This window comes from Lutra lutra, chromosome 18 (assembly GCF_902655055.1).
Source record: "Lutra lutra chromosome 18, mLutLut1.2, whole genome shotgun sequence".
NCBI classification, from domain to species: domain Eukaryota; kingdom Metazoa; phylum Chordata; class Mammalia; order Carnivora; family Mustelidae; genus Lutra; species Lutra lutra.
The window spans coordinates 38,220,237-38,241,084 of NC_062295.1; the positions used below are offsets into that span (position 1 = coordinate 38,220,237).

At 47.9% G+C, this 20,848-nt stretch overlaps 1 protein-coding gene across 1 annotated transcript in view; it reads left to right on the forward strand.

Moving 5' to 3' along the window:
• Positions 1 to 5,608: 5,608 nt before the first annotated feature.
• GNA12 (G protein subunit alpha 12) overlaps positions 5,609 to 20,848 on the forward strand; it is a 100,125-nt gene continuing 84,885 nt past the window's right edge. Inside the window, exon 1 of the mRNA XM_047713421.1 lies at positions 5,609 to 6,047. Coding sequence (XP_047569377.1) covers positions 5,733 to 6,047 — 315 coding nt within the window. The 5' untranslated portion in view covers positions 5,609 to 5,732. The remainder of the gene's footprint in view (positions 6,048 to 20,848) is intronic.

Sequence of the window (20,848 nt, forward strand, 5' to 3'; positions counted from 1 at the left end):
TCCGTCAACTGCTGTGGTTGCTATCCCAGGTTTCCTGAGCTGGCACATGCAAAATGCTTAGAATAGTGCCTGGCCCCTAGTAACTCTCCTATAAATAGTAGCCACGACTGCTTTCTCTCTGGCTGCTTTCAAGGTCTTCTCTTTGTCTTTGATGTCCTTCAAGGTCATGATGGTGTATCTCCACCCAGATTTCATTTATTAAGCTGAGCAGTTTGTGTTGTGTGCTGACTTAAACTTCTAAGCTGTAATTTCTTCAGATACTGCCTCTTCTTCTCTCTAGTCCCCCCGGAACTCTGATTAGATAGATGTTCAGTAGGTCTTTCCTGTCCCTTATTCTCCATATTTCATGCTGGACTCAAGGCGATGTTTTCAGATCTGTGTTCCAGCTTCCTCCATTCATCTGTGTCTTAGTCTGCTACTTAACATACCATTACGTTTCTATTTCATTGTAGTTTTCATTTTTAGATGTATTATTTGGCTCTTGTTCACATTTTCCCAAACATTTTTTATAGTCTCTTATTCCTTATTTGTACTTTCAATATCCTCTCTTATTTCTTTTTTTATTGATTGATTGATTGATTGATTGATTTTAGAGAGAGAGAACATACCCATGCACACGGGAGCAGGGGAAGGGGCTGGAAGAGAGGAGAGAGAAAGAGAGAATCCCAAGCAGACTCCCCGTTAAGCACGGAACCCAACATAGGGCTTGATCCAAAGACCCTGAGATCACGACCTGAGCCAAAACCAAGAGTCAGACGTTCAGCTGACTGAGCCATCCAGTCTCTTTTATTTCTCTTGCGATATTAAGCATCTTCATTCTATCATTTGTATTTAACAAGTTCAATATCCCACATTTTTTAGTGTGATTCTGTTGTCTGTATCTTGGGGCTGTCTTTCACTCATGATGCTTTATTTTCTATGGTGTTCACTGGTTGTTAAAAAAAAAATGTACACTTGCTTCCTTTGGAACTTAATCTGTTGATAAATGATTGACATCCATACTGTTGATTTTACCAGCTCTATCACTGATCCTAGGTTTACACAGGTCTCTCCTATCAGACTCCCTACCTTCAACGATCTTTAGGTTTTTATCTCCTGCAGCCAGGAAAATAGAACCCTAATCTTCAAGGTTCAACAGATGTTGTCAAGAAAGCTGGTGGCTTCAGCACTAATCTGCTTAACTCTGAATTTTTTGTTTCCACTTTGATTTTGGCCCCTGAGGCTTCCTTAATCAGCTCAGTGACTCTTAAAAAAAGTTTTAAATAATTTATAAGGGGCATTTTTAATTTTTATTGCAGAAGGGTTGTCTGAGGATTTGATCTACACACGGTCAGAAAAGGAAGTCTCTTATTACTTCTTTCTTCCATTCCTCTCCCTCGTCCTTCTAGAACTCTTAGCATTCCCATGTAACTCTCCCTTCCTCCCTCTCATGATTCCCATTTCTTTATACTTGTCCTCGGGTTTCGAGATATTTCTTTCACTTTATCTTCCAGTTCGCTCATCTTCTTTTCAATATTTCTCAGTGGTTACCATTATCATTTTGTTGTTGTTGTACAATGCCTCTTTATCATGTTTATTTTTTAAAAAAGATTTATTTATTTGAGAGATAGAGTGTGTGAGCAGAGGGGAGGCCAGAAAGGGTAGAGGAGAGAGAGTTTCAACAGATTCGCATTGAGCATAGAACCTGATGCAGGGCTTGATCTCATGACCCTGAAGATCACGACCTGAGCTAAAACCAAAAGTCAGATGCTCACCAACCGCACCACCCAGTTGTTCCCTACAATGCCATTTTTTTTTAAGAGTTTATTTATTTTTTTGACAGAGATCACAAGTAGCAGAGAGGGAGGCAGAGAGGAGAGAGGAGGAAGCAGGCTCCCCCGCTGAGGCAAGAGCGGGATTCGGGGCTCCATCCCAGACCCTGAAGATCATGACCTGAGTGAAAGGCAGAGGCTTTAACCCACTGAGCCACCCAGGCACCCCTACAATGCCATTTTATACCATGAACAACTCTCCTGAGGTGGGATGATGATGGTGGTAATGGAGTGTGATGATGGTGATGGTGGTGCTGAGGGTGATGATGGTGGGTGATAATCATTGGTAGTTGGTGCTGGTGATGGTGATGATGTCAAGCTTTCATCCATTTATCATTATTTGAGATGTTCCGTTTCTTTGGCACCTCAGTCCCCTTAAGCCTATTCAGACTTTCTCTTTTCTACACACAGCTCTTTGGCTTCCAGGGAAAGCTCTTAGGGTCCCTTTGTAGTGAGGAAATATGAGGTAACAGGCTAGATGTTGCTCCCCTGAGCCCAGAGAGGAAGCTCCTGTGTTTCAGCAGTTGTGGCTGCTGGCGAGCTCCCATCCTCAGAGACGGGAAAGCTTTCAGCCCGTTTGCCCATGCAGCTCTCCCACATTCTCTCCAGGCCAGAGAAGACATCACACAGGACTACATTCATAGGATCCAAGGGGAGATTATTCCTTTTGGGAACCCCAGAGTCTTGGGCCTTATCCCTGACCTTGGAGCTGCTGATGAGTGAGAGTGAGCGTTGGAGACTGGGAGTCCTGTGGCTGTTCTCTTTTCCAGAGATCCCAGGGAAGCCCACTCTTCCACATACGCATTCCAGGCCCTGCCATTGGACCCTCCCTCCCGGCTGCCCCTTAGCTCAGGAGGTGGAATTGAACACATGGTGGGAGGAGCATTCAGGCCACCCCTCCCACCCCTCGACCAATCTTTAAACACATGGTGGCCATCGGTTTAACCAATTTCCGTCTTGCTTATTTTAGGGAACTGTATGTTATTTCATCTATACGCTGTACCTGAATTTAGTTAACCTGACCTTTCCCCAGGTTTTAGATTTTAATATCATACAGTGTTTGGTCCTTCCGGATTCTTCCTCATCGTGCCAGTATCATTGTTCTAAATTTCTAGCACTGGATCCCCACAGCTCCAAGAGGATGATAACAATGTTAGAAATTACTGAACGCCCATTATGTGTTAGGGCCTTCGTTCTATGCGTGAGAGGTTAAGTGAGTTGTTCAAGATCACATAGCTATGTAGGTGATAGAACCGAGGTGATAGTAGGTGGTAGAACCGAGCTTCCAAGTTCTCATGCTTTCATCCATTTCATACTGCAAGTGGGGAAGACACTGGGTCAGGTCTCCAATCAAGCTTCCGCAACTTACTAACTATACTTCCCGTGACATGTGACGTGAACTTCCTGGGACCCAGATTGTCCTGTTACAATAATCTCTGCCTTGCCTCCCTCCCGCAGAGGACAAATGATATGGTGTATGTGGAAGCAATTAAAAAACTACAACTCATCACATGAATGTAAGGGATCATTAAGAGATCATTATTAAGTACACAGATAAGCTTGTTTACTTCAAGCACCTGAGCCCTTTGACAAATGTAAGGGCTATGCCCAGAGACCTTATCAACTCCCCAGACTGGATACTATGTAATAACTGCATAAACACAGACACAAAGTTATTTATAAGATGTAAATTATTTGTAACTTGCTCAACAGTGTTTTGTGCCTTACCTTTTCATGATTTCTTTTAATTGAATGAAGAGCTAACTCTGGTCCACCATTGAAGTCTACATTTCCCTCTTTATTTGCTCAAAAGTCCTGTTTTCTCTTTAAGAAACACTGCTTTCTGAGGCTTCTGCAATCCTTTCCACTTCTGTCATAACACTGGGTGTTGTGTCTTTCTGCAGAAGGCCATTTTAACAGAGAAACAAGACTTCCTTTTTCATCATGTTCGAAGGATGACAGAATACTAGATCATATGTTGACTCATAAGTGATACAAATTCATGCCCCTGTAAATGACATGACACCCATCATTGGGACTTAGGCTCCTTGGGGAGTTGAGATCCTGGAATATCCTGGATCTGAGGTGGAGACTAGGGACTCCTGTAGTCTCCAGTGTGCTCAGTGACTTGAGCATCCTGGTTCCTTAACGTGGAAGTTTCTTGACACAAGAATGCATCTTTTCCACCTTCAGCTTCCTCTCCTAAGTCCTCCAGTGCCTGGTGTTTTCATGAGTACGTAAATGTTATTTGTAGAATGGGATGACATAACATTCAAAATCACTTTTTCTAACACTCCTCTCTACTCAGGACACTGATACAGCGAAAGAGAGAGCAGGGCTCCAGTCCATCCTGTGTGGAACCTGGGTACTTGGGTCAGTCGTTTGCAAGGCTAGTTTTTATTTTATCCACCTGGTGAGAAGGGTTTGGGGACAGGATCATCTTTAAGACTTGCTAAAACAATTCAACAAGGAGGCCATTAGACTAACATGGCTTTAATGCAGTAATGGCTTAGGAAAGCAAGCCAAAATCCAAGCCTGTAAATGCTTCACAGTTACAAAATCAAACGGTGAAGACAACCAATCACAAACAGCCAGCTAACCTTAAGCTATAGAGAATCAATTTCCTTTCTTTGCTCCTGGCACTTTCTCTACAGAATTCTTTTCCCTGGCCCATTACGAGGAGTATTCTTAACCACTTCTGGTTTGACTGAATTTTTGCTCCAATACTTCAAACTCTTAAACATTTTAATACACTTCAGTTTGGCTTTTAACCGACCACGGTTCCCAAATCTGGCCAGTCACCTTGAGGTTAAGAGATACCTGAGCTACTCCTAAGAGGTTCTGACTCGCTTCACCTGGGACAGGTTCAAATCCTTAATTAGGTCCGCAAACTCCTAGCAAGATCTTATTTGGGTTTCAGCAGCCTGCGGAGTGTTTTACAAATTCACGTTCTCAGTCTGTGTCTTCATAACCGTAGGAGGTGGTTGTTCTAGTCGCCCCCATTTTGCAGAGAAGATTGACGCTAAATACGGGGTTGGGGGTTGGGGGGGAGGTGCCTATAAGCTTCCGCAACCAGTAAGGGATTGAGGGGAGATTCCAACTCAGACACAGCAACTGCAGACCCCAATCACTGTGCAACCTAAGACTTTTTCGGGGTGGGAGGAGGTGCTTCTGGTGATTTGATTACTTAGCCAGCTTTCAGAGAAGACAGACGCCCAGAGGCCATGCCACTCTCAAAGGGTGCATTTGTTTGAAAATGTGTGTCCCCTTACCCCGTGTTTCTCGGAAGAAATGGTTTAGGAACAGCTGTCTCTGTAAACCTAAAAAGAGCAGCTGCACTTCCTATTGGCATTTTTCCTTCAACGCATAGTCCACTCAGCGAACCTTCTGGTCTCACAGGTTGACCCAATCTGGGAACCCAGGGAGAATGTTTCTGTACACCTGGCACTTCTGGTCCCGCCCGGTTTCGCCAGTCCCCCAATCCCAAGCCCGTTCGCCGTGATGGACGTGACGCCAGAGCAATTATAATTGGTCATGGCGGACGGCCGCTCCGCCTCCCTGGCCACCCCGCCTCCCTTTCATTCTGAAAGAAAGAACCTCATCCCCGGCGCCCAATGAGAAGCGCCCCCACCCCGAAGATCCCGCCTCTTTCGGCGCCGGCCCCGCCCCGAGGGCGGAGGGACGCCCGCCTCCCGGCGCGGCACGGCCCAATCAGAGGGCGCGTTCGCCCGGATGGACGACAGCCGGCCCAATCGCCGGGGTCTAGAGGCGCGCGCACCGCCCCTCCGCGGAGCCCGAGCGGCGGGCGAGAGCGGGCCTCGGGGCGGCGGCGGCGGCGGTGGACCGACGCGGCCTGAGGGAGCGGCCGGCTGCCGCGCGGGGCTCGCCTCGCCCGCGGCGGGGTCCATGGCCTGAGCGGCCATGTCCGGCGTGGTGCGGACCCTCAGCCGCTGCCTGCTGCCGGCCGAGGCCGGCGGGGCCCGCGAGCGCAGGGCGGGCGGCGGCGGCGGGGCCCGCGACGCGGAGCGCGAGGCGCGGCGGCGCAGCCGGGACATCGACGCGGGGCTGGCCCGCGAGCGGCGCGCCGTGCGGCGCCTCGTCAAGATCCTGCTGCTGGGCGCGGGCGAGAGCGGCAAGTCCACCTTCCTCAAGCAGATGCGCATCATCCACGGCCGCGAGTTCGACCAGAAGGCGCTGCTCGAGTTCCGCGACACCATCTTCGACAACATCCTCAAGGTGCGCGCGCCTCCGCGTCCCCGCCCGCGCACCTGCGCCCAGGTGCGCCCAGGTGCGCGCAGGTGCGGCCGCAGCTCCCGGCTGCCCCGGCTGGGGAGCGGGAGTGCGGGGTGGCACGGGTGGGAGCTGGCCGGGGAGGGGTGCCTCCGCCACTCCCTTCTCGGGGGCTGCCGGCTTCGGGGGGGTTGGGAGGGCCCGGTCCTGGACGCCGGGTCGGGGACGCGCCCTTGCGGGATGTTTTCTGGGCGCTTCCCACAACCAGCCTCCCAGGGTCAGGGAGCCCTCCTTCTTCTGCCTTCCCAGTAAGTGCGGACGAGCCGCGTACACCGGAGGGGAAACCGGCCGCAAGGCCCTCGGTGGAACTGCTTCTTGGGAAAATTTCAGACGTACCCACAGTCCGGAGAATAGAAGGAGCCGTCCGCACCCACGCCCCCTCCCCCACCTTCGGCCCTGATCTTCTCCTTACAGCTGGGTTCGCCCAGACCCCTGCCCTGTGGCTTGCGGCAGATCCCAGACACCGTGCTACGCCGTTAGAAACTCTCGTAGCGTCTGTCGCCGGAAGATAAGACCTCATTTTAAAAACAGCCTTGGTACCCTTATCAGACCTAAGAGTTCGTAACTCCTTACTTAATATTCTCAGATACCCAGCCCGTGTTCACATTTCCTCCGCGGCCTGTAATTGTTTTGTTTGTCTGCATCAGGATACATAGTCTTTCCTTGCTTTGCAACTTTCAGAGGATCTCTTAAGTGGTGTGTACTCTTCTGGTTCTCCTATTCCTTGCCCCTCCTCTTCTTCTTGGCAGTGTTTTGGGGGGAAACCTGTAGAGCTGGCAAAGTCTGGGTTCTAGTCTCTCTCTCCTGTGAGTCTGTGCCAGAGGGCCCCAAAGAAAGGAAATCTGGATAAAATTGACCATGAGCGGCAGGAAGTAGATTCCCTCCTGCACCTATGATCATTGCAGAGTTTTTGTCTTGTTTTTTAGTTTTTAGTTTTCCCTACTCCTTTCCTTGTCCTCTCACCTACTCTTTCCCCGGGCCCATTTTGGGGAAAGCAAATTACAGGTATGTCTCAAAGCAGAGGTAGAGGAGAGTTTGTCATACCAGACAGCTGTCTGGAGACTAGATTTTATGGTGCCCCAAGGGACTTTAAATTTAGCAGAGGGCTGTAGAAACCTATCTGGTACATTTCTTTCACTTCACCCATGAGAAAACTCTCCAGGTCTTGGGGAAAGTGGCTCCTCGTGGGGACCTGAATGATGGAACCCTGGGTCTGGCCTCCTAGGCCTTCCTCCTTCCAGGCTTGTACTGGTATTCCCACTCTCTGTATTTGTTATTAAAATAATTTATTTTAGTAGAAATAGCTCTTTTAGAATCTTGCTGGGGAATGAAAGGAAGGGAATAATTTGAATGATAAAACACTCCTTTCCTTTTCACCTCTTTCAAAAGCCTCTCTGTGAGTCAGCTCAGGCCAGTACTTCATCAACTTTAAGGCTAGGAGCCCAGTGTGATTCAAGGGGATCCACTGTGTGCTTAAAATTCCCCTCATCTTCTGGGGTAGAGTGCATGTCATTGTCTTTCTCTACTACAGAGCCAGATTGTATTTTTGCTGCTTTTCTGAACCTCCAAAGCAAGCAGGTATAAAAGTATAAGGATTTAGCTGACTCCCTTCCACTTTCTTTTAACGCCGGAGGTGGAGAAAATGTTTAGAAACATAGAATCTTAAATCTAAGTCATCGTGTTAAGTACATTTTAGAAAACTCCGTCTTAATTTTTACATTAACTTTTACTGACTTCCTAGTCAACTGAAATAAGATTTGTTAGCCAATATCCTATCTTTCTTCCCAACTTTTCACTAACTGTAGTTCCATTTTAAACTCACTTTATCTGTTGTGACTATTCAGTAACTAGAAATTTATCTTCCAATTTTTAAAATAAAAATATCTTCCCCTCGCCACATCATTTTTAGGCCGATCAGTTTGGGAAGAGACCTTTTAAATTAATAGCTTTGTCATGGCTTTAACAGTGGACATATGAATGACACTATTTAGAATAATATTTGGGTCTCCATAGAGATGTGGCATTAGCAAGCTGTTTTCGAAGTACTCACTATGTGCTGTGCACGTTACCCTGTCCTTCACAAATGACATTTGCCACTTTTTACCATTTTTCAGTTGGTATTGTCCCATGTAGCCAATGAGAAAATTGAGAATAGAGAGTTTAAAATCTGCTCAAGGTCAGCCTCCCAGTAACACGTGGCAGAGCTGGCGACCAGACCTAGTCTTTTTTTTTTTTTTTTTTTTTAACTTTAATTTTGGGATAATTGTGGAGTCCCATCCAGGTGTAGGAGAGCCTGTGTACCCTTTACCCACTTACCTTCCATGGTAATAGCTTGTAGAGCTGTGATACAGTATCACAACCAAGATACTGACAAGGGAACATCATTAAGATACAGAACATTCCCATCACCATTAAGGATCCCTTATGTTGCCTTTCATAGCCCCTCCTTTCCGCCCTTCCCTGACCCTGGCAGTAACTAATCAGTTCTCCAATTCTAAAATTTTAATTCATTCCAGATTATTACGTAAATGAAGCCATGCAGAACATGACCTCTTATCATTCTGCACAGTTCCCTGGAGAATCGCCCAAGTAGTTGTGGGTATCGAAAATCAATAATTTGCGTCTTCTGTTTGCCGAGTGGTATCCGTGGTACAGATTTAGCACAGCACGCCGTGTGACCGTTCAGGGCCTCTGGGTTGTTCCAGTTTTCTGACTATTAGGAATAAATCTGTGAACATTCATGTACGTGTATTTGCACGTACACACATCCTCACGCGTGTGGAATTAAGTGCCCAGGAGTACAGTCGCTCAGTTGAATGGCAGTTGCGTGGTTAATGTTACAGCTGTTTTTAGAGTGCCTGCGTCATCCTGCATCCCCACCAGCCACATGTGAGTGACACTTTCCCCGCATCCTTGCCAGCATCGGAGAGCCCTCTTTTATTTCAGCCATTCTGATAGGCGTGTGAGAGCTGGTTTTCGTTTCCCTAACGGCAGATGATGTAGAGCATCTTTTCATGTGTTTATTTACCATCCGTAGATCCTCTTTGGTGCAGTGTCTCTTCATGTTTTTTACCTGTTTTCTACTTAGGTTGCTTGTTTTTTTTTGTTTGTTGTTTATTGTGCTTTATTGTTGTTAAATGTTTTGAAAGGTGTTTTTATACATCCTAGGTACCGCTCATTTGTCACGTATTACGTTTTGCAGATATTTTCTCCCGGTCTGTAGCTTTCCCTTTCACGCTCTTAACAAGGTCTTTCACAGAACAAAACTTTGTTTGATGAAGCCAGTTTATCCAGTTTTTCCCCTTTATAGGTATTGCTTTTGGTATCAAAGCTAGGAACTCTTTGCCTAGCCCTAGATCCCATTTTTTTTTTCCCTAGAATTTGGTAGTTTTACATTTTACGTTTAAATCCTTGATCCATTTTGAGTTAATTATCCCATGAAAATGTACGAGGTTTAGGTGAAAGTTTAGGGGTTTGGGGGGGTTTGTTTTGTTTTGTTTTGCCTGGAATGCTCAGTTTTTCCAGTACCACATGTTGGAAAAGCTGTGCTTCTCCCATTGAATTGCTTTGCTCCTTTGTCAGAAATCAGTTGGCATATTTGTACGGACCTGTTTCTGGGTTCTCCATCCTGTACATATACATACTGATCTGTATATTTCTCCTGCCATTATCACATTCTGTTGATTACTACAGCATACAGTAGGCCTTAATATCAGAGTGCTTTCTCCCACTTCATTTTCCATTTTCAGTATTGGCTTAGCTATTCTAGGACCTCTGCCTTTCCATTCGTATCTTAGAATAAGCTTGTCTGTGTCTATTAGAAAAAGAAAATCTTGCTGGGATTTTGATAGCAATTGCATTAAACCTATAGATCATTTTTGGGAGAATTAACATCTGTATATAGCAAGTCTTCCAATCCATGAACATGGTATGTCTTTATTTCCATCTTCTTTGATTTCTTTATCAGCATTTTGCATTTCTCAGCAGACAGATCTGGTTTGTATTTTGAGTTTAAACTAAGTATCTTTTTTTCCTTAGAGCAATTCTAAATGATACTGTGTGTTCTTCTTCTTCTTTTTTTTTTTTTCAGTTTCCACATACTCCTTGTTCATACACAGCAATAGAATTGATATTTCTGTCTTGATTTTATGTCCTGTACCTTGCCAAATACACTTAATGGTTCTAAGGGCTTTCTTAGAGATTCCTTGGGATTTTGTACACAGATCATCGTTCCTTGCAGATAGGGAGAGTTTTATTTCTTCTTAAAGCATGCTTTTTATTTCTTTTTCTTGCCTTACTGCAGTGGCTAGAACTTCCGATATTATGTTGGATGAGAATGGTGAGAGGCATATCTTCTCTTTCCTTCCTGGTGTCAGTGATTTGTATCTTTTATATTTGTCCATCTTCTTAGAGGTTTATCGCTTTTATTTTTTTCCCCCTTCAAGAACCAGCTTTTTAGGGGTGCCTGGGTGGCTCAGTGGGTTAAAGCCTCTGCTTTCGGCTCAGGTCATGATCCCAGGGTCCTGGGATCGAGCCCTACATCAGGCTCTCTGCTCAGCATGGAGCCTGCTTCCCCAACCGCCTGCCTCTCTGTCTACTTGTGAGCTCTCTCTGTCAAATAAATAAATAAAATCTTTAGGGGGAAAAAAAAAAGAACCAGCTTTTTATTTCATTATCCTTATGGCTTTCTTCTTTTCAATATCATGTATTTCAGTTCTTATTTCCTTTTTCCTTTGGATTTATTTTGCTCTTTTTTCTCTAGTTTCTTGAGGTAGAGATTTGGATTATTTATTTGAGACCTTTCCTCTTTTCTAATGTAAACATTTTAAGTGCTATAAATTTCCCACATGGCACTGTTTTAGCTGTGTCCACATATTTTGTTATGTTTTATTTTAACTTTTATTCAGTGTCATGTGTATTTTTATTTCTCTTCACATATTTTCTTTGTCCCATGTATTATTTAGAAGTGTGTTGAGGTTTCTAAGAATTTAGAGATATTCCTGTTATCTTTCTGTTATTGATTTCTATGACTTTATTAAGGTCAGAGAACATATTTTTATATTATTTCAGTTCTTTTAAATACTTAAGGTTTGGGGGTGCTTCGGTGGCTCAGTGAGTTAAAGCCTCTGCCTTCAGCTCAGGTTATGGTCCCAGGGTCCTGGGATCAAGCCCCACATCAGGCTCTCTGCTCAGCAGGGAGTTTGCTTCCCACCCCCCCCCCAGCCCCCCCTTGCCTCTCTGCCTACTTGTAATCTCTGTCAAATAAACAAATAAATACTTAAGGTTTGTTTTATGGCCCAGAATATGGTCCATCTTGGTATATATTCTGTGAGCCTTTGTTGGTGAATGTTCATGGACACTTGCACATAATGTGTATCTGTTGTTTGGTAGAGTTTTCTACACAGGTCAGGTACTGTTGTGGATGGTGGTGCTCTGTATTCTCACAGATTTTCTGTTTAGTATTTCTGCCAGTTGCTGAAAGTGAAGTGTGGTGGTCCCCCAACTATAATTGTGGATTTGTCTACTTCTGTCACTTTTTGCTTCATACATTTTGAGATTCCGTTGTGTGGTGTATAAACATTTAGGATTATTATGACTTCCTGGTGGATTGATCCTTTTGTCATTATGTAATGTCCTTCTTTGTCTTCAGTTATTTCCTTTGCTCTGAATTCTATTTTATCAGATATTTTAATATAGCCACTCTTTTTTTTTTTTAAGATTTTATTTATTTATTTGAGAGAGAGAGAGAGAGCGCGCGCTCATGAGAGGAGAGAGGACAGTGGGAGAAACAGACTCTCTGGCTATCAGAGAGCCCCATGTGGGACTCGATCCCAGACTCCAGGATCATGACCTGAGCAGAAGGCAGTCGCTCAACCAACTGAGCCACCCAGGAGCCCCGCCACTTTTTTTTTTTAAGTGAATGTTTTCATGTTGTGTATTTTCCCATCCCTTAAACCTACCCACATTGTTACTTTGAAGCAAATTTTGTGCAGACAACATATGGTTACACCATTTTTTTTTTTAATTCTGGCCATTTTTATTAATGTGTGTATTTAGGCCATTTACATTTAAGGTAAGGTAATTAATATGTTAGGGCATAAGCCTCCCATTTTGTTGTTTTTCTGTTTCTTTTGTTTTACTTTCCTGTGGGCTATTCATACATGTTTTAGGATTCCATCTTGATCAATTAGTGATTGCTTTTTGAGTGTATTGATTAAAGCTTTGTTTACTTTTCTTGGTTCCTCTAGGTTTATAATATACACACATAGCTTATCCCAGTGCACTGGCATCAGTGTTTTACAGCTGTGAGTGAAGTGTGGGAACTTTATTTCCGTTTAGATCCCTTTACCCTCCCAACATCTTAAATATACATGTTGTTGGTTTTTTTTTAAGATTTTATTTATTTATTTGACAGAGATCACAAGTAGGCAGAGAGGCAGAAAGGGAGAGGGGGAGAAACAGGCTCTCTGCTGAGCAGAGAGCCTGATGCAGGGCTCAATCCCAGGACCCTGAGATCACAACCTGAGCCTTAACCCACTGAGCCACCCAGGCACCCCTTAAATATACATGTTTTAAGTATTTATTGTTATATCCTGAGTCCCACATCAGATGATTTTTTATTTATTTATTTGATAGAAATCACAAGTAGGCAGAGAGGCAAGCAGAGAGAGAGGAGGAAGCAGTCCCCCCGCTGAGCAGAGAGTCTGATGCGGGTCTCAATCCCAGGACCCTGGGATCACGATCTGAGCCGAAGGCAGAGGCTTTAACCCACTGAGCCACCCAGGCGCCCCCCACATCAGATGGTTTTATGTCAGTCATCAAATAGGATTTAAGAAACTTGGGAGAAGTAGGATGGTTTTGTTATATTTACCCCTATTTTTGCCTGCTCTGATGATCTTTTCTTCCTGAGGTTACCCTTTCCTTTCTCAGAATATTCCTTAGGAGAACTTCCTTTAGCCATTCTTAAGGGTGGCTTTGCTTACCAAACTCCACTTCCCTACATCCAAGAATGTCTTTGTATCTCCTTCGTCAGTGAGATCTCTTTGCCAGTTACAGAATTCACAGCTGACGCATTCTTTTAGTACTTGAAAAATCGTGCCTTATTCTTGCCTCCCTGGCAAGGAATCCACTGTCATTTGAATTGCTCATTCCCTGTAAGCAAATGTGTCCTGTCTCTCTAGTTGCTTTGAAGATTGCTCATTTGTCCTTTAGTTTCCAGAGTTTAACTCTGATTTGTCTGGACATAGGTTTCTTTCAGTTTATTATGCTTAGGGTGTGCTCAGCTCCTTGAATCTGTACAGATGTGTCTTTTGCCACGCTTGGGAAGTTTCCCGCCATTATTTCTTCAAACAGTTTCTCAGCTGCACTTTTTGTCCCCTCCCCCTGAGACTCTGGTGATAGGAGGGTCAGTGGCTCTTATTCCTGACCTCTAGGTCCCTAAGCCTCTGTTGCCTTGTTGAGTGGGATGTGACATCAGCTCACCCTGGCCTGGCCGATCCCGGGGATACTGGGGGCAGCACGGTGGCACCGTGCCCAGCCTCCCACCTCCTTTTCCTGCCCTCTGGGACTGGGTCAGGTTGGAGGCTTGTCTCCCCACTGAGGCCACCCGGGTCGGGGAACTGGAGCACCTTCTGGATTTCCCGGCAGGGGCTAGGAGAGGAGATCCTTGTTTGGCCCTGCCAACATTACCTAGGCCACTTGGAAGATGCTTCCTGGTTCTGCAGGGCAGGAAGGGGAAATGGGAGATCAGCTTCCCTTTCAATCCTGCTGAAACCTCAGTGGGTGATGTGTGTAGTTTTTCTGTTGGCATTTGGCTAGAATAGGATAGGTGTTGCCAAAAAGAGTTTTCTGTTGTAAGACCACCCTTTCCCCAGTCCTTCTGTTAGGAGGGACAAGCTTTTCTCGGAGCTCTTTTCCATCCGCACCTGTTGGCTTTCCAGCTTGGAGGCTGTGCAGCGTGTGTCTGGGACAGGCAGTAGGGACCTGGGGACTCCCTGCCACGTGGTTCCTCAGGTCCTGAAGTCCCAGGCAGCCTGCCTTCCTGTCTCCACCGTCTTTCCTATTCTTGCTTGTTGTGTTCTGTCCAGAGCGTATTTAGTGGTAAGGGAGAGGACTCAGGAGGAATGGGGCTACTCCCATCTTGGCAGAACCAGAAGTTTCCATCATCCTGGTCTTTTGATGACTGGTCCAGAACTCCTCCTTCAGGATCACAGTTGTGCCTGAATTTGAAACTATCATTTCTTTAACTTCATCCCCTCACACGACCCTCTGCAGGGATGATTTGAATCTATTCATTGCTTTGACCTCCTGTCAATATTCCCAGTAGGACTTCTTATTCATTCTTTTCATTTTTATAATCTCAAAGATGCTAGTCTCTCCCTCTCTGGGCTATTCCTAAAGCTTGTGTATGTGGTGTTTCGGAACTTGTGTGGTAATGCCTCTGGTGACGGCAGGTGCCACTGTCTACCCTCCAGGTACTCTGACTAGCTGGGGAGACGATTATATTCTTTAATATAAAATCTGAATGGATGTCATGTTAGATGCCATTGTAAAAGGAGGCAGGTGGCTCGGTGAGAACAGGGAAGATTAATTCTGGCTGAGCTACCAGGAAACGCCCATGTAGGAAGTGTGATTTGAGCCGGCCTCTGAAGGCTCCATGGAGTTTTAGCAGGTGGGGGGGAACACACACATGAGACCATCTCAGTGCACGCGTTTCTGCCAGTTAGGACAAAGAATTCTAATAGTATGGAGTATTAAGGAGCATAGGAGCTAGACAGAACTTTCTAGTGCAGAGGACTGGTCATAATGCAGTGGCTGGCTAGAGACCTTGGTCAGGATGCCCCTTATCTGAAAGCTGTGGACCTTCTCCCTATAAAGTTTGTACACATGCACGTAGTTTAAAGGAGTCACTCGCCATCCTAAGCCTCAAAGTGGGCCTACTTGTGCTCTGTGGATTGCAGGTTAAGAAATTTAGTGGTAGAATAGCTAAGATTATGTTAAGTTTCTGTAAATTAGCATCTTTTTTAGGATTGTTCTGTGTCATTACTTTTTGCCAAGGCGAATAGGACCCTGAAGAAGCCTCTGCTCTGGTCTGTATTTTTAAGCACTTTGAAGCTCCTGGCCCGCAGAGTCTTTGTTTCTTGGGTTCAGCATCCCTTTGTGCTTGAAGCCACCGCGGGCTTGCGTGAGAAGAGACGCGGCAGTGCAACTTCCAGGGTCTGGGAGAACAGTTGGGGTTTTACTGCCTTGTTGGCTAATTGCATTTAGGTAAGCAAACTTACTTTTACACATGGACACACGTGGTTGGTCCTTCGGTAATGCTGAGAAACAAAAATCTCTCTTTCCAGGGGTTCACAAAATCCGGAGGCCCCTCCGGCCCTTGTTGGGGATTCGTGGCGCATGGATGGTTGGTCTTCCCCTCCCGCTTTCAGGCTGACATGTTGGTTGTTTAACCGAACCGACTTTAGGGGAGCAGTTTTGACCCTCTGTCATCGGTCATGTGAGACTTGAAATACAGCTGTGCTTGATGTTAGATGGCCTTGTGTGGCTAGCTCATGATTATTTTCTGTTATTATGAAGTTGAGAGTGAGGACAGATCCTGTCGATTGTGAATGGCAGATTCCTACTTCAGGCTTATCTAGAGATGTAATTACAGGGCAATCTTCAAACCGAGGAAGCCAATGTGTGCCCCACCTGCCGGGTGTGGCCGGGAGGGCAGACCCTCCCTTCAGGACAAGAGGCTTTGTTTCCGGTGCTAACTCTTGTAGTCTGTATTTCAGCAAAAGCAGTGGTCCTCCTCGCCTCTTCTGCCCAGTGGGATGGACAGAGCAGCTGCTTAATTCCTCCTGAAGGCCTGTCAAGTGGACAGAACATAATGGTAATGGCTGCTGACCACAGGGTTAGCTTTTTGGCGTGATTCTTTGGTACGTGAAGATGTGTGTCCGTTGGGGTGCCCATTCAGGTGGGCCTGGGCACACTGGGGTGTGGAAAGGAGAACCCAGGTTGCATTCCGCAGTGTGTGTTGGGTAGCCGCTACTTCTGCGTTGGTTCAGCGGGCTGGGTCCATTGGGAACTCGTGCTCCAGAAGTGCCATGTCCGTAGGACAGAAGAGGACCAGTTGCTAACTCTTGGGAGTATTTGCAGGTGGATAGGAAGGACCTGGAGAGCCGCCATGCACTTGTCAGGGATGCCAAGAAAATGTTCCCACCCCTGCTGTCTTCAGCAGAGCCTGAGTAGACAGCGCCTCTCTCTGAACTTGGGCATCTGATTTACTGTCTAGCCTAAAACCATGGCCCCCGCTTTGCCAAACGGCTCTGTGACATCAAGACTCAGCAGTGAAGACTGATCTTAATGAACACTGACTGGTGCTGGCCAGTGAACCTAGGCCTTAGGGAGTCAGCTCCTGAAACTGAGTGGAGCAGAAACGAAGCCACCGGAACAGTGATTCAGAATCCGTGTCCTGTGCCGTGTTAATATTGTCATTGCCTTGGCGGAAGGTTCTGGTGATTGTGCGTGGTGTGGGTTCCATCCGGTCTGGGGCAGGGAGGTTCCCTGCTGTACCCAGGGAAGGCCAGGATAGAGGTCAGGGGCACAGCAAGACCCACTCCTGACATTCAGAGCCAGGCGCCTTGCTGTGCTGTGTGCCCAGGGGTGAGTCCTTTTGCACCACGTACCTGCCTGGTTGGCTTGTGTGGGGACAGGAAACACAGGGGAGAGTGGGCAGGAGAGGGGACATCACAGGGGTAAGTCACTGGGAGGGTGGGAGCCCGAGCCAGCTAAAGGAGGCCATCATCCCCTGCAGGATGTGTGTTGAGATTCCTTTGCGTGTCTGGGACGAATCAGTGACCGGACTGCAGAGAAACCTGTAATAGGGCAGCTCAGTGCTGGGCGCTGGGCCAGGGGTGTGGGCTTCACAGCCACCAACCAAGCCCCGCATGAAGCCCAGTGCCGGCCTTTATGGGATAAGATGGTGCTTATCTCTGTGGACAAGTTACATAGCGTTCCCGGCAAAACATCTGCCATTTGCCGAGGGAGGAGAGGGAGTGATTATTTAAACTCTCACCTTTCCGCTGGTTTCTGTTACAGGTGAAAGGGAGTAGCTAGCTGCTTTAGAAGTTTGTTCCTGGAATTTTATTTTATTTTGAAGATTTTTTTTTTATTTGAGAGCGAGGGAGAGAGAGGGAGTGCATGCATGAACAGGGGCAGAGGGAGACGGAGAAGCAGGCTCCCTGCTCAGGGGACCCTGGGATCATGACCCGAGCCGAAGGCAGACACTTCACTGACTGAGCCGACAAGGCGCCTCTGGTTTTGGAATTTTTCTAGCACGGGATGTTTGATCTGTGTTTTCCATCGATTACCAGTTCTGTTTCTGCAGTTAGCGCAGATGGGATGACCCCCAACTATATATTTGTGGCCGCTTATGTGTTTTCTCCAGGAAATGAAGCTCCATAATTCTTGTTCTAGGTTGGGGAAGGGAAGGGCCTTCACCCAGAACTCAGAGGACTTGGTTAGAGACCTGTAGGCTGAAACATGTGCGTGTGGACCGTGTGGGGGAGGAGACCCTCCCTGAGAGGTTCGGGGCTGAGAGCTGGAAGCCTGGCACTCTGCTCCCTAGCAGTACGCAGCTGTACGAGGATAAAGGAGTGCGGCGGGGCGTTAAACAGACACGCCAGGGCTGCCGGAGCGCCCTCCTTCCAGCAGATGTCTCATCACAGCAATCCTCCCGGAGGCTTGAAAGAGAGAGAGAGAGAGAGAGTGTGTGTGTGTGTGAGATAGAGAGAGAGAGGTCACAGAAGCCAAGAGGACCGGCTCTTGGAGGCCCCTGTCTACTCCTCAGTGACCCTGTGAAGTCAGGGTGGGGGTTTTATCCTGACTGGGGGGGGGCCTTCAGGTTCAGGACGCTCTTGCCTGCCCTCCCAAGCCCTCTGTGCTGACTGGAGGAGGAGGGAGCCCCGGACCAGTGAGTTTGGAGACGGAGGGACGTGCCGGTCTCTGGCCCTCGAGGCTCCCTCCTTCAGAACCAGCCCAGTTCACAGGGAGCTAGCTTTCCTGTTTTGGGGCCTTCGCTGTCGGGTGCCCCTCCCCTGCCCTGTGTCTGCCCGGCTGTGATGGGGGATGCTGACTGCTCACCGGGCTGTGGAAGCCTGGGGCTTGACAGTACCTCAGATTCCCTGAGCTTCTGCTGTCCCCACAGTGTCCCTCACGGGGGCACTTCAGCCCTCCCTCCCTTCAGCAGCTCTTAGGCGAGGAGCTACCCCCGGGCCACCTCTATCCCCGGACACGCTTCTTGATGCCGCGTTGTTCCAGGTGGCCCTCAGACACCTGGGGAGACACAGTGTTCTGGGGAGCAGCACAAGCTACAGACCCTCCTTCTGCGTGATCACTTTAGACTTCTCTGATTTACTCAAGGGATTCCCTTCCTACTGCAGAAATAACTAAGAAGAAAACTGGGTTTTCCTGCCCACCCCCATGGGTAGAGCTGCTGTTAGCCCCGTGTTGTGCCCTCGGAATCCGTGTCCTTTGGGGGATTCTGTGACTGGAGGCGGAAGCACGTGAGTCCCGAAGGCAGGAAGGCAGCGGCTCTGCGGTGAGCTGGAAGGGAAGCCGTCGGGCAGAGGGACTGAGCGGCAGGGCCCCAGGTGCACCGGAGCAGTAAGGCAGGGAAGCAGCTGGCGGTTAGGGAACCGATGCTGGGCGATGCTGGGCGCACGGTGGAAGAGAGAACCGGCTCGGATCTGGCTGGGCCACCTTGGCCAAGGTCATGCCCCGGCAGTGGGCCGTGAGGGCAGAGTTGTGAGCAGGGGATTGCCGTGATTTCCTGTTCGGTGACCCGTCTGGGGCGGGCTGTGAGGATGGCGCCCGTTCACGGGACCTTCTCCCATCACCTGATGGGATGCGTATATACGTTTACAGGTGGGTGTGCATCTGTGTAAAAATAATCTTACATGTGAATATGAAAAAATTCACCAGAAGGGAAAGAGGCCTTATTACATATGTAGGTTGAAGTGTCTGAAATTCTGATTTTTGAGACTCTTGACCTACAAAAACAGCAGTTTCATATGGTCCAATCAAAAACAATGCAGCCAAAGGCAGGAACATGATTCTCGGGCCAGGTAGTTCACCTCTTGGCCTCAGCCCCAACCCCCAGCAGTGGTGTTGAGGGAGGATGGTGGGTCGGTGCAACCCCGAACATCTCACTGATCCCCTCCAGTTTGGAGAGAAGCAGAGCATTGGTCTGGAATGGAGCCCTGGGAAACATTAGGGAAAGCACTGAGAAGCAGAGGGACCTTGGCAGAGGCAGAATGTGTCCTGAGCCAAAGCTCATGAGACAGGAAGTGAACTTGAAATACAGGACATTTCGTAGGATTTCAAGAGAAAGCCCCCTGTGCCCCAGACAGGGTTCCAGCTTCCTTCCCTTCCCTTCCCGCAGACACAGATGGAAAGCAGCATCCGTCTGTCACACTCAGCTCTGGTCTGGGAAGTCAGACAAGGTAGAAATGCTATCTGGGAAACTGCCCCAGAGTCCTTGTGTGAAGAACAGGTTGGTGGAGAGACTCGGCCTGGCCACAGTGAGTTCTGTACCCAAAGGAGGTTGGGAGTGGCAGGCAGAAGGCAGGTGAAGACCCAAGTCTGGAAAGGAAGGTGTGCTGTGAAAGCATTTATTTAAGACCAGAGCCTAGGGGTCTGATAAACAGTAACATGAGAAAGAAGGGACAAGTGCAGGGCCAGCGAGACACTGAAAAGTCACACACACCATTTGGGGTCTCCTAAGTAAGTCAGACGCAGGAAGGGCCCACATGGAAACCGCTTCAGGACACGGGGGTGGGTCCAGTCCTGCCATCACTGATGTCCCCCCCCCCCCATTGGGGAAGGGACCTTGGAGCGCCAGCTGGAGTGCTGCTGGCATCTGCAGGGAGACACGCACCTAAACCCCATGTCCAAGTAAGCCTTGCTCTTCTTCTTATCCCTGTGCCCGCAGAGGCAGACAAGGGGTGCACCGTTATCTCGTCACTCCAACTATGACCTGTTCCGGCAAGGACTGCAAGTGCGCTCTGGGCATCAACCCATCCGTGTCCCGCTATGAGCCCTTCAGACTCCACAGCAGAGAATGAGCCGTTCAGGTGTAGGCCTGTGCACTAAACAAGAATCTGTCTGAGCAGAGTGGAACTTCCTACCCTGGGCGCCTGCTGCGCTGGGGTCCTTGAGAGCAGGAGTGGCTGCACTGGTTCTGCTTCTGTGGTGTTTAACCTAGTGTGCGCAGGTAACAGGAATGGGAGGACTCCGGGGAGGCACCTACAAAGCTGGGTAACAGCCTGGCCTTTCTCCCACCTGCCTCCTTGGCACCATATATCAGCACTGACTCCTTCTGCATGTGTGTGGCCTTAAGGTTTTTAGACCTCCTTTCCCGTGGGTACCTCCTTAACTGTGGCAGCTTCCTAATCACAGGCGAAGGGCAGGGTCGGGGCCACGCTTCAGGTGAGAACACCAGTGGCTGGCCGTTTGTACCACACGACTTTGCCGAATGGGAGTTGGGGAGAGAGGACTACGTTGACTTTGGCTCTGCTTTTTAAAAAATGGGCGTGTTGCTTAAGCAGTGATACCCTTAGCAGCAGTAGTGTATGGTTTCGCTGTGCTATGACAGTAGTGATAGGTTTGGAAACTGCAGTGTGACAGCTGTCACCACTGAATCTCACGTGGGATTGCTGCGCAGAACTCAGACACACGCCCTCCGCAGCAGTTCATGGACT